Source organism: Mustela erminea, chromosome 11, assembly GCF_009829155.1.
Source record: "Mustela erminea isolate mMusErm1 chromosome 11, mMusErm1.Pri, whole genome shotgun sequence".
Taxonomy (NCBI): domain Eukaryota; kingdom Metazoa; phylum Chordata; class Mammalia; order Carnivora; family Mustelidae; genus Mustela; species Mustela erminea.
Genome location: NC_045624.1, coordinates 79,790,451 through 79,805,037, shown reverse-complemented (window position 1 = coordinate 79,805,037; position 14,587 = coordinate 79,790,451). Strand labels below are relative to the sequence as shown.

General features: G+C 35.4%; 1 protein-coding gene across 7 annotated transcripts in view; it reads right to left on the bottom strand.

The window, feature by feature from the left end:
• PCLO (piccolo presynaptic cytomatrix protein) overlaps positions 1-14,587 on the bottom strand; it is a 400,035-nt gene that overhangs the window by 85,923 nt on the left and 299,525 nt on the right. Inside the window, exon 11 of one of the 7 annotated variants that reach the window (XM_032305895.1) lies at positions 12,630-12,718. The exons of the other annotated variants lie outside the window; for them this stretch is intronic. Within the exon in view, the coding sequence (XP_032161786.1) occupies positions 12,663-12,718 (56 nt within the window). The 3' untranslated portion in view covers positions 12,630-12,662. The remainder of the gene's footprint in view (positions 1-12,629; positions 12,719-14,587) is intronic. 7 annotated transcript variants of the gene reach the window in all.

The following is a 14,587-nucleotide window of genomic DNA, read 5'->3' as shown; positions in this document are numbered from 1 at the left end:
TGCACCTCTCTGGAGGGCAATGTAGCAGAACATCATGAAATTAAACCCATGTATACCATATTGACTCAGACAATCTTGCTGAGTGTCTATTTGTGGGTGGAGGCAGTATCAGGAGAAGTGGGACAATGAGAGTATAGTGTAAGTGCTCCAGATGGAAATACCTGGCGAGGGTGCAGAAAAAGACCATACGGTGTTAACCAAAAGGTGGATTCACCTTAAAACTATTTTCCAACTAAAACCAAGTGAGAAATAGGATCTGTCTACAGGACAAGGACATTTCATGTACATTAAAATGCTACTTGTACCCAGGTACATTATTTATTTTCCAAAAAAATAACAGAAATTACATAAATTATAAATAGTTGCTCATGAACAGAGGAAGGAAGTGGGAAAAGAAAATGAGTTGAAAGAAAATAAATGAGTTAATAAATGAACAAAAAAACAAACACAAAAACCAAACACACCTATAGACACACACACACACACACACACACACACACACACACACGAGGGAAACTACATGAACCAGTGAGGCTGGCATGCTATGGAATGAGAATCTAATGCCTTTGGGGTAATAGAACAGAACAAAACAAAACCCAAACTTAATTTAAAAAATAAATGTATATCATAAATTAATAATACTTTATGTTGTACTTTTCTCCATTGATATTATTAACCATGACTATAGATTAATTTCCTAAATCTGGACATTAGCTCTCAAAAGTCATTTATAAATCAGCAGCAGCAGCAAAAACTCAGAATCTGAAATGGTCATTTGCCTTGGGTTTCTAAATTGTGAACAAACCTTGCAAGTGAGTTTCAGGGGTCCAATATATTGTCCACATCAGTTATACTAATTACTCATTCATTTTCAAGTGATGGAATGTTAATATAAGAGAAATACATAGATAGATATATTTTATTCTACTATACAGGTTTTTTTAAAGTATTTTAGAACTTTAACCAATTTATACATTAACATAAAGGAAGGAAAGAAAAAAAATGGCAGAAGAATGGAATATCAGGGAGGGAAAAAAGAGTGGAGGAAGGGGAAGTGGAAGGGGAAAAAATAATATTTGAATAGTGTCCTGTCTATTTACAGGACAAAGGAGACTCCCTCAGTCATGACAAGACATTAAAAACTCAGATGTATTTTCCCAAGAAAACTCATCTAGAAGCATAAAATCTTAAGGTTGTAAAGTATCTTCTTGAAGAGCTAATCTCATAATAATGTTGCCATTTTTGTCACTGTCATTATGATCGACTCTTATTTTTGCTCTTGGAATACATAGTTCGATCAAAACTTAAAACAGAGCCTTGGTACATAACATACTTAAACCTGGAGTGACTTTCACAGAAGCAGTCTCTCACTGCCTGCTTTTTCCCTCCTCACTCTCCACACTCTAGAGGTATCCAACCTTAGGCATTTGCAGGAGCCCCATTTCCCTGGTTCACCTGAATGAGTTGAATTTAAAATGATCTCACAGGGCACTTGAAGTAATAAGCACTGGTGTTATATACAATTGATGAATCACAGAACTCTACTCCAGAAACTAATAGTATACTATATGTTAATTAATTGAATTTAAATACAATTAAATTTTAAAAAATGATTTTACAACTTGAAGAGGCCATCAGAACAACTTCCATTAACAAGGACAATGACTCCAGAGATACACTGAAAGGAAGATAATCTGAATTTCCTTTTATTGAGAATGTAGTCTGAATTGCTTCAAAAGGGCTACAATAAAATGTTACATTTTAGTTTTTTAACCAATAGTCTAATAATACTTTCAAATGCAATGATGTGAATGTATCTGATATTTAACATTAAAAAATTAAAATCTACCCTTCTTTTAATAAGGAATATATATGCTATTTTCAGAAAGACAAATACTTTTTCAGAAATGTGTTTTAAGAACCAAGGTACTGCTGACTGCTGATACTTTCCCTTCTCAATAATCATATTGTGTTCACATTTAGCTTGGCTATTTACTAGACGTTGTGACCTTCAGCAAACTGGCTAATTTGCCTTCCTTGGCTTCCTCAAGGGGGAGGATATTGCTAGATCACTTTTTCAGTTTATTTCGACTCTACGAGCGGGAGAAGTCTATGACTACGGCACAATGAAAAAACAACTGGTTGTTTATAATTTATGAAAATGCAATTTTTGAGAGGGAGCTTTATATGAAGATGTGAAAAAATAGTTTGGATTCTGAAATTTACACACTGTTTTTCATTATTTTTCCTTATCCACAAATTTACCTTACATATATAGTAAGATGTTCAAGCATAGGGATCATGTCATCTAATTTTCCTCTTCTGCATTCACCACCTTCCCTCTCACTGCTGTCTGTGGTCATTGTTCAGGCTCTCAGGGCTGGTGTTGACGGGACCCCAGGGAATACCCTATCTAGTTTATCTTTTCTGGCCATTGCCACATTTACTTCTGGATTGGATAACTCAGGGGCTGGAATATTCAATTTTGTAGTCTGAATCAAAATTTGGTTTAAACTTAGAATCTGGGCATGCCTGAGTGGTCCAGTTGGTTAAGTGACGAACTCTTGGTTTCAGTTCAGGTCATGTTCTCAGGGTTGTGAGATTGAGCCCTGCATCAGGCTCCACACTCAGCGTGGAGTCTACTTGAAATTCTCTCCCTCTCTTTCTGCCTACCCCCATTCCCTCTTTCTAAAGTAATTAAAAAAAAAAATCAGTGCTAGTGCCATTCAAACCAAAAGCTGTTTTTAACCTGAAATACTAAAATTTTAACTCTATTAAGTTATACATTTTAAAAAATGTGATCTATCACAATATCCTGTCTTTACAGTATATTGATAATAGAATTAAACTCCTTAGAATATTTAATGTAAATTTTATAAATATACATTCTTCCAAATTTCAGTAGTATTAAACATATATATTTGTGTGTGTGTGTATGTGTGTGTGTGTGTATGTATGTATATATATATATATATATCTATATATATATATGAGAAGTGGAGTAACTTTCTACTTCTTTGCTTAAAACTATTGCATATTTTTATACTGAGTAAACAAGCCCAATGTAAATGAAACAGATTGTTAAGGAAAAGTATATGCTATGATAATACCACTATAAGAGTTCTTTGAGTAATGTTATACAGCTTATATAGATATATAACGTGGGACCTGAACTCAGGACCCTGAGATCAAGACCTGAGCTGAGATCAGGAGTCAAACACTCAACTGAATGAGCCACCCAGGCACCCAATTTTTCGATAGCTCATAATTAAAGAAGTTGAATTCTGTATTTAAAACTGTCATTAATTTGGGATGGGGTCTGGAGTGATTCACTTCCCATATTTCTTCTTTCATTCACACTTTTTATAAAAACAAGCAAAGTAAGCAAAGTGTGGCATGCATATATAAATTATATATAAATATAAATAATTACAAAATAAAAAAAATTCTCACAACATTGCAAATAGGAAAAAAAAAATCCAAGAATTATCAAAGACAGTAGTTGAATAATCTGGGCAGGCCCACTATTTTTTTTCTAGGTTGAATACACTGAAATATTTAGAGTCAATGACTTCTATAATCACAGATCTAAAATAGGTTTAGTTCTAATCACAAAAAACAAAATTACAAAGAACATAGATTAGCACATGTTTTGCAGTATTAATGGTCAACAATAAAAAAGGCACTGAAAAAGAATCATATAAATAAAATGTGTTGTAAAAGTAGGTCACAACTATTTTACAGACTCACGTTACAAAGCAAGCAAGATCCGTGCAGATACTCTAGTTTTCATTTCTTATAGAATACATTAGAAAAGTGAAACATGAGGTGACAAGATGTCCCAACAGCACACAGTTAGTTAATGGTAGTGCAGAAGTATGAACTTCACCTATCTCTCAGGCTATTGCTAGTTTCAGCACATAGAAAATCTCATTCAGTTTATGCTAACTAAACCTACCTCATAGTGCATCTACGTAGAAATGGTGCTCAAATAGGTAAAATCTAGCACAAAAAACACATACATTTTTTATAAATCCATCTTAATTATAATGAAAAGATAGTTTAAAAAATATATTTCTTATCTATATGACTATTTTTTCTTAAGATTTTATTTATTTGTCAGAGAGAGCGAGAGAGCACATGCATGCATACAAGCAGGAGAAGCAGGAGGGAGACGGAGAAGCAGGCTCCCTGGCTTAGCAAGGACTCTGGTGGGGGACTTGATCCCAGAACCTGCTATCATGATCTGAACTGAAGGCAGATGCTTAAATGACTTAAACACCCAGGTAAATCTCTATACGACAATTTTATTTGAAGACTTGGACATGTAAAAAATGAAAGGATAGTTGAACAAACAGATAGTTTTTGTGGGATGCACCATTTTTGGTGGATAAACAATGTCAATTAGGAATGAAAAAAGGCTAATTAACTTTCTTATCTCTTGTTCCCATTCCACTCCCAGAAAATAAGAGAATAGCACACTTGCACATGCACACTGATGGGAAATTACGCTGAACGCTGTTATAAGGGAAAATAATGTAGGATGGATTACCCAATGTCACAAATTATCAAGGAAATTCAAATAAAAATCACACCTGTTAGAATGGCCATTATAAAAAAAAAAAAAGACAGTAAGTGTTGGTAAAGAGAAGAAAAATCAGAATCTTGTACTTGGTTGGAATACAAAATGGTGCAGCCCTTTTGAAAAACAGTATGATGTTTTCTAAACATTAAAAACACATTTACCCCATGATCTAGCAATCCCATTTCTGGGTATTTATCCAAAATAATTGAAATCAGGATCTCAAAGAGATAGTAGCAGGACCATGCTCATTACAGTTACATACACAATAGTCAAAACATTGAAATAACCTAAATATCCATTACAGATAAATGATAAATGAAACATGCTTTATATACAGTAGAATACTGTTCAGCCTTTAAAAAGGAAAGAAAATCCTATATGAGACAAGGTGGGCTATTGCAAATTCATGCTTTTTAAATAGAGTCAAGGTAAAAAGGGGTATATAATTAGCTGTGATTTGTGGTTCAACTTGAAGAAGATTATCATGATAGGATTGTGTTTGTAATGTTTCTAATCACTATAAACTCTATAATAATCTAATACTATATATAGATAATAAACTTTATAATAATCTAATTACTATAAACTCTATAATAATCTAATACTACAGTCTAATATTTCCTGGAAAGATTAGTATAGATGCTAACGTCACTCTATGGCCACAGTTTATGGTTTTTAGAATTAGATATATTATTTAAAACAGATTAAAATAGGATGTAGCTTAATAAGACAAGAAAAAGGATATGAGTAGATTAGTAAAATGTTAATAATTCCAGGAAAATCATATAATCATATAAATAAATCATATAATCATATAAATCATAAAAATTATATAATTTATGGGGCTATCCAATGATAGGTATGTGATGTTAACATCTCATCTGAAGTAGACTGAAGTTCATAAATTTATAAACTCTTAATTTCCCAATTCATTTTGTTAGAACAAAGTGGATCTTTTCAAGTAACTTCGTAATTCAATGTATTACCAGATCAATACCATTAAATAGAGTGTAATCCACTAATCCTAAAGGCACTCATGAATATATAGATTCATAATTAATTGAATGGACATAGGAAGCGAGGCTACAGGATGCAACTGTCCAAGAGAAATGCTTGCCTTAACTGTGACCTCCTCTGCTTTAAGTATCCCTACTGAACCACTAAGGATTTTAACTTTAATTATGTCCTTAACCTTTTTAATATTCATATATTCTGTTCTGCTCTTTTTAAAATGTTATTTAAATGTATCCCACTACTCAGACAACAGATTTCAACCCAACATATTGTCACTTTATTCTAGGAAAAGGAGTTTTCTAATAAATACAGGAGTTATTTGGATCAGTGGCAATATCAACACCATCATCATCCTTTCTACTGAGAATTAACATACATACAGACAATATAAGTTCCAGTTCAAACATTAGTTGACAGATAGAATGCACAAAACTTTGATTACTGAACTGTAACTTTAAATCACGTGTCAAATCCGATAAAAAGAAAATTGTATTTCAGAAAAGGAAAATTCTAAAAAGAAATCTCCCAAACAAAATTTAAAAGCAAAAGGTAAATGCAAATATACTTAGTCTATATAAGAAAACAGAATTTTTCTTTTGACAGAGAAGTAGGAGATTTTATCCTGACCTAAGTACTCATCACTAGAAATACTACAACACATTACAATATTACAACAATATTTTGCTTATTTTTGAGTCAAGGATACTATATCATTATTATGAATGGTATAATCGAAAGTAAAATGGTGAACTTTTAATGTATAAATTCTTTCACCGTTTGAGGCACTAAAGGATATAAATAGAATAAGGAAGCCATTTCAAACAATAAAAAAATCAATAAACATTTTATCATCCTGAGAGAATCTTAAAGAAATAAAGTGAATCATTACTTTATAAGAATTGTCAATATTTAATTTCTCACATATCAAAGAAGAATTAGCAAATAATTTACATTGGCCTGAGAGATGTTCAATAAATAACAAATACCATGTGATGGCAGAATTTCATTCCAAAAGTTCTAAATCACTTTTAATATGTAAAATGATATTTCTATCTATATAATAATATGAAACACATTACAATAACTGATTTTTTCCATCAAAAAAACAAAATTGCCTAAGAAGACAACATTTGAAAAAAAGATTTTATTGATCTGAGAGAGAGAGTGGGCGCTAGCATGAGCATTTGCGGGGGCGGGCGGAGGCGGAGGATGGTGGAGGTGGAGGGGGAGGGAGAAGTAGGGGGAGAGGAGGAGAGAGAATCCTGAGCTTATTCCCAAATGAGCTCAGAGCACAGAGCCCAGCAGGGCTGGATCCTGCCCGGATCATGACCCAGCTGAAAACAAAAGTCCGAGGCTTAATGGACTGAGCCACCCAGGCGCTGCAGAAGACAACAGTTTAACGTCAATATCTACCCACTGATGTAAAATAAAACTCCACTATTTTCCCTCCGGCTCTCAAAAATTCATGAAGAGAAATTATTTCTCCTAATTCATAAGCATACATGATCACAACTATAAAAACTAACAGCAATATGTACTATGAATTATGAAGGATGTTCGTACATATACTGGCTAATTTTAAGAAGTCCTTTTGATTAAAAGAAGCAAAATCAGACCCATTTCACTTATGTTAATAGAAACAATATGGGACTTTATTTTTTTACAAAATCATTTTCCCTACTTTTTCTCATTTTATCTTCATAGCATTCTAGTAAAATCGGTAAGATAAGTGTAACTTACCCTACTTTTACAGATGTGAAACCTTAGCTTTAGAAATTACATTTAGTGGTAGTTCCAAAAGCCAGCCCTCCCGATTCCTCATCTAAATTCAGGAAAACTGGCATTCTAAGGGCTTTTTTTCTGTTTAAGATACACAGAACCCAATTCTAAAATCTTGACTATTTTTATAGCTAATATTTTAGAATTAAGTGCAAAAACAAAATAAGTGAATTCATTTGATTATGATAAAACTTACCACATTGAGTAGACTTAATGGGTGTCAGAGATTTAATGGGTGTCAGAGAGAGGACTAGATTCTGGGTCACTAAAGTCAATCAGTTTATGACTCCCGAAATGCTTTCTCCCAGGGAAGCGTAGGAGCATCATGGAAGGTAAACAAAACTCTGGCTCCAGGATTTGAGAACTCTGGGGGGCTGGTGGGTAGGAAGCTGAGAAATGGGAATGAGTATGGACCACCTCCTCTGCTTTAAGTATAAAATGAAAATTCAAGCCCTAGCATTAAGAAGGTGAGATGATTACATGGGCTGAAGAGAGAAATGAGACCAGAAAGGTTGGTGTATGTCCACCACAGGCCTAGTAGATCACCATGCACTCGGACTCAACTCATTTGATAACATAAGACATAAGAGGCAAGGTTTACAATCATCAGATTATCACTTTAATAACATTTGCAGTTTGGAGAGGGCCTACACCTTTCTTGCCCTGTGGCCCTCCCACTTCTGGCAGTTTTGGGTCAGTCTCTTCCATGTTTCACTCTGTAGGACTGTTATAGTATATAGGGATTTAGGATTTCAAAATATGGGGGAGGGGCTTTTGGCTTGCTAATTCTGAATACTATGTCTAGGAACAAATGAGTGAAAACGCTGAGGTCATTTTCACTCAGCCAAAATTTAACACACACGTTGTATTGGCTGTGTGTGTACACAAATATATACACAATGTAATATAACACTTTATCATTATGTCCCTATTCCCACCTTGGTCTGAAGAGCCACCTCTCACACCTGGGTTATTTCCTTAGTTTCCTAACTGCTGTCTTGCTACCCTTCACTCCTTCAAACTATCCTAGTTATAGCACTCAGACTGTTCCTATTTAAGTTTTTTTTTTTTTAAAGGATTTTTTATTTCTTTATTTGACAGACAAAGATCACAAGTAGGCAGAGAGGCAGGCAGAGAGAGAGGAGGAAGCAGGCTCCCTGCCGAGCAGAGAGCCCGATGTGGGGCTCGATCCCAGGACCCTGGGATCATGACCTGAGCCGAAGGCAGAGGTTTTAACCCACTGAGCCACCCAGGCACCCACCATTTAAGTTTTTTAAAAAAGATTTATTTCTTTGGAGAGAAAGAGAGAGAGTGTGCATGCACAAGTAGAGGGAGGGGCAGGGGAAGGGGGAAAGAAAGACTCTCCACAGACTCCTTGCTGAGACTTGAGCCCAACGAGGGGCTCCATCTCACAACCTTGATATCATGACCCAAGCTGAAACCAAGAGTCAGACGCTCAACCTGTGCTCAGGTAAACCCCCAGGTACCCCATCCCCCCTTAAAAAAAAAAAGATTTATTTATTTACTTGAAGAGAGAAAGAGAGATGTATTCCTATGTGTCAGCCCAGGGGCTTCTCATCGCACATGAGCAGAAGCTGAAGTCCTGACAATGGCCCACAAGATTCCATCTCTGTGACTGCTTGGACCGGAACCTCCGCTGCCGTCTCTCACATGCTCGCTAGCTCCCACCACGCTGGGCTCCTTGCTGTCTCCGCTTTCCTCCCACACACCAGGCATGATCTTGCTCTGGGCCTCAGCCCTTTTCATTTGTTTGCTGGAATACTGATACCTTCTGGCTCCGTCTTTCCTGTCCCTGGGCACTTTACTCTGTTCCAGCCTTCTGGGTGAGGCCCTCCACGAACACCCTCTAAAGTTGCAAGCCCAACCCCCTACAGGCGTATCTCTGCTCCTGCTGGATTCCTCTCCGTAGCACACACCCCCATTAAATATAGGCTTCTTATAAATAGTTTTTCTATTTTCTGTCTCGCCTGCTAAAAGGTACAGTCCATGCTTTCTTCATTTATGTCCCCACAGGGTCAAGAGAGATCACTCTATCCAGCAAGTACTAAAAGAAATGATAGAAGTAAATGGATCAGTCATAGACCTCAGCAGACTCAAGCACCATGAAGGACGATGAGGAGGATCTAGGAAAGACTAAAGAGTAAAATAAAACAAAAGGAGCTTAAGAAAGAAATCTTATTTTCTTCCAATACTCAGTGTTATTTACTATACATATGAAAAGTCTTTAATCTGAAATCATTGAGTGCTGGCATGAAAACCTAAAAACCTGCATTTCTGCAGAACATTCTTTCTGTTTCAACACTCATCGCTCTAGCTGGAGCAGAGCAGAATGTCGTAACTATAAAAGTTAACAATGAAATGAATGAAAGCTGGGAAAGATCTGTTTCAGTTCCTGGACAGCTCCTTGCCCTGAGTTTATAATCTGCTGTTAGAAATTACCGGAAGGTTACCTGGGATTCTTTGGGATGGGAGGGGGCATATCTGTAATCTCCACTTAGTTATTGTACTGGTTTCTAAGGCATGCGGAATACACCAGGGCGTTCTGAATTTCTATAGTCCTCTTACCACAACCAAAAAAAACATAAAGTGCTCATAAAAAGTCACTAAAAAACTATTTTTTTTTCCTTAAAGGTAACTTTCTTCTAGCTCCTCAGATTTATTTTATATTTTTATTCACTTAGACCCTCATCAAACCTTACCTCCACAGTGAGTACTTTTTAACCGCTGCCTTTCTAGACTATAGGCAGGATAGCATCATATAGTTCTAGGATAGACCTGTGCAGAGTAGTTACTGAACACATGTTGTAACCCATATATACTCTTCATTATTTCTGGTATTCCTAATAAAAGCACCACCACTCCTTGACAACAACCTTCTCGCCAAACTCCCTGTTGTGTTTCATTTTGTTTTGTTTTACCTCCATCTAACCTCAGTATATTACCATGGCACCCCAATACATTCTTATAATTCTACAGTACACACTTCAGTGTCCTTCCCATTAAGAAACAGCTCATGCAGGGATGAATTCAAGTTTTGCAGGGCCTGAGGCTTACGCGGTTTTAAGGAAAAAATATAAAGTTATGAATACGAAATGGGATACAAGTGAATATCTGTTAAAAGGACAAAAAAAGCCACAACAAATGACAAATGGTGAAAAAGCAACAGATGCCACAAACACGACCAGTTCCTCGGAACTTTCCGGAGCTGTGTCGGGGGCTTATTGCATGAAGAAGGAGCCCTGACACTTGAATTTCATCAGTGTCATAATTTCTCCATTCTGGTCTCATTTATCTCTTCAGCTCCCACCTTCTTAATGCGAGGGATTGAATTTTTGTTTTGTCCAACACACTCAGCTCATCAGGGCTCATATGCTACCATTTCACCTTCTTGTTGGAAACCTTTGACCATGGACCATTTCTATTCTCAAGGCTCACTCTCTCCCTGGCATCACTTCAACAGGTAAACGTTCTCCCAAGCATGCATGAGAGAAGGGTCTAGAGGAGGATTCTGTACATTTAATGCCCAAGACCCAGTGGGCTTCTGTGATTCATCAAAAGTCCCATACAAAAGGAGTTGATGAGAAAAATGAGTCCAGACACTGAGGGTCAGACATCAGACACCTACACCACAGCTCTGCTCACTAACAAAATGTGTTTTCAGTGACTAACAGACCGTGAAAGTTACATGAACAGATACTCATGGCACCTAATCCAGAGATTTTAATCAGACATGAGGTTTACTGATTAACAGACTGGTGATAAGAAGAGAAACTTAGAAGCCTTTTCAAAGATTAGCCAAAACATTGGTTTTACAGTTAAAATGAGAAATGGCTTAATCACTTCAGGCATTCCGTGTTTTTTTGTTCTTAACTTATTCAGGACTGATAACAGAAATAATATTTCACTATAGCAGACAGCTCTAACAGTTCAGTGTTCCCCCCATGGGAAGCCTGAACTTTTTAAGATTTATTGTCATCCACGCAAATAATTTTATCTGTCCTTAAAAAAGTAACTTCTGTAGCTAGTCTAGTGCCTTAGAGTTAGCAAAGCACATAAAATATACCAGCTCCTTTCATTCCATTAACCCTGTGAGATAGGTCTTAAAACCTCTCAGTTGTACAGATGAGATAAAAGGAGACTGAGAGAACATCAGTAATTTGACTAAAGTCTTGAAGATGGCTTTATCTCCATGTTTTTGACCCAAGTTCGGTGCTTTGTTAATGAGAAATATTCTGTGTCCCTGTAGTTCAGAGATCAGAACTGATTATGGTCAGTTATCTAAGCATGTGCAGGTATAAGGGCCAAAGAATTCAATCTTAACGTAGCAAATATTTTTTTTACCATCAAAGATCTCCAAAGTGAAAGTAAACATGCTCTCTTTGCCATCTATGTAAAACACAATGCCAAACACTGTATTTAATATTTCCGGTACATTATTTCTAAATCTGATTATTATTATCTCAATTTCCTTACTGAGAACACCAAGGTACTAAAAGTTGAACAACATATCCAGGCAGTTAAGTACACAGCTGAATTTAAATTCTGACCTGTCTGACTTAAAACACATTCTCTCAATATGTGGGACATGTGAAAACATTAGCTGATGAAGATCTATTATGAATATTGAAGATAGTTCAGCATTCTTGCTTCCAAAACAACCACTCCAATTCTCTCTCTCTCTCTCTCTCACACACACACACACACTAAAATGTAGCCTGTTATGGCATACTGACTAGACAAATCCAGAAATTTAAGAATCAGTATCACTTGAACATACATAAACATTTCAAGGTATGCTACCCTTGTTAATAAAGGCAAGCAAATTATGGTAGGGATTATTACACTTACCAAAAAATGTACAAAACAGGGTAATTCTTTAGTTTTCTTGATATCACTACCAGAAATATTATAAATTGAACATACATTTCCTCTGATTAATTTCAAAGTAAGTGGATAAAAAATGATAAATATATTTCTTTGTCCTGGCAACACACTAGTCATCAATATCCTGACAAAGTAAGGAAGCTGTCACTGCCTCCTAAAAATAATACATCATAACCTACCAGTCCAGTTGCCTCAAGTTTGTTTTTTCTTCTTTCCATAAGATAGATTCCTAAATATTTATTAGGAAATCTTTGTATTAACATGAAATGTGATCTTTTGTCATGTGTACCTGACACACTAGCTTGTAGGAATTTTGAGAAATCTCATACTAATGACCAATCCGTACCTGGTAATCCCCCAGGACCAAGAACAAGGAAGCTCACTCATCTGTGTGGTGTGTTTCTTGATCTCCAACCTTGATCACTGCCATGCCATCTGTAACATATGCCAAAAAAGCATAAGCAGAAATAGAGACTTTCTTGCCTAGGAACATTCTCCCTTAAGTTACATAGGAGTGTGTCTTCTAACAGTACTACTGGAGTTAACTCTCCAACCAGAGACTTCTTCATAACAAGGATTTCCAGAGGCCAACTTTTCACATCAAAACCGCCATTCCAAAAACAGCTAGCCTCAGCCTCACACCAACCACTGATTGTCAACCATAGAGCCAACAGCATTTTCTTGCCAGAAACCCTGTCAAATCATCTCTACAAAAAGCCAGCTAGTTGGATCAATATCACCCACACTGAAACAAGAGAAACTAAGAATTTAACAATATCCATGAATTAGAATTTATGTCACAGGCATATTTCCTCACAGAATGACATATGGATGAACAAAAGATGAGATCATTCTTCACAGGTATGATGACATGGGAGACTCTAATTTTCCCTATATCCCTGGCTAAATCAAAAGCAAGCAGTGGACATCAATGGTTGTAAACTTTTGCTCTCCTATTCTATGTACCTATTGGTTCATTAAAAGGGTCTTGAAGCTACATTTATATCTTAACGCTATATTCTTATCTTGGCTCTAAATGGCTTTCTAATCTTCCAATTTGATTTAATCATTAATAATAGTAATAATACAGATACAAGTTACCTTCAAAATCAAATGTTTTTGGTTCACTGACTATAAGATGTTTAGTTCTCATGGATTTACTGTTCTTTTATGGAAACTGTTTAAATTCTAAAAGTATCATGTCAGTAATGTATTTCACAATTAGGATACACAACACTAAAAAAAATTAGGAGAATGAGTTCAAGAACTTCAGTGGTTAAATGAAACTTAGAACCAATGATATGCACATGAAGGATTACATTTGGCCCATTATATTTCCTTAACAAAATTTTATTTTATTTATATTTTCTACTCTGCCTTTTCTAGGGATATAGTATTGTTAAAAGTCGATATAAAATGATACAAAATTGTTTATAAGTTTAACAATTGCTATGTGTTAATTTTTTTTTTTTTTACTGTCCTAACTTATTTTATTGTAGTGATTCAAAATACAATGATTAAATCTCTAGGTAGGACAAGGGTCCAGTATTGTGAACGCACTTAAGACTCAAATAGACATGACTCAGTATAAAAAGATCTATTTTTTCTCAAGTTAATCTATTCCTTCAATACAATCACCATCAAATTTCCCACACAGATTTTCCTGAAATTGATAAGAAGATTCTGAAATATGGATGAAAAGCTCATAGGTTAAAAATTGTCCCAAGATGGTTCTGAAGAACAGCAATATGGTACCTACCATATGTCAGGACTTATTATAAAGGTATCATAATTAAAACTGTGACAATGATGTTGGGATAGAAAACAGACAAGTAGATTAGAACAAAGAGTCATAAAAGACCCACACATGTATAAAAAAATTCAATATCTGACAGATGGAGCATTGTGGATCAGTGGGAGTAATGACACACTATTCAATAAGTGGTACACACACAACTGATTATCTTTATTGAGGAGGGGGAAACCTAGAGTTTCTACTCAGACCACAGATAGAATAAAACAGCTTAATTCTCTATCAGGACACTATGTGAAAAGTGAGAAAAATTTTATGACTTTTAGAAAAAAATATAGAGCAATATTTTTAAGGCTTTTGGGTAAGAACAATTTCCTAAACAATACAGAACATTTATGAAACTTAACAGAAACAAAAATGCTAAATTTGACCATATTAAAATTTCAATTTGTATTAAAAAAAAACAAAAAGACAAACAAAAAATACCAGCCACATACTAGGAGAAGACATCTACAGTAGCCCACTTATTTGACAAAGGATTACCAGAATAT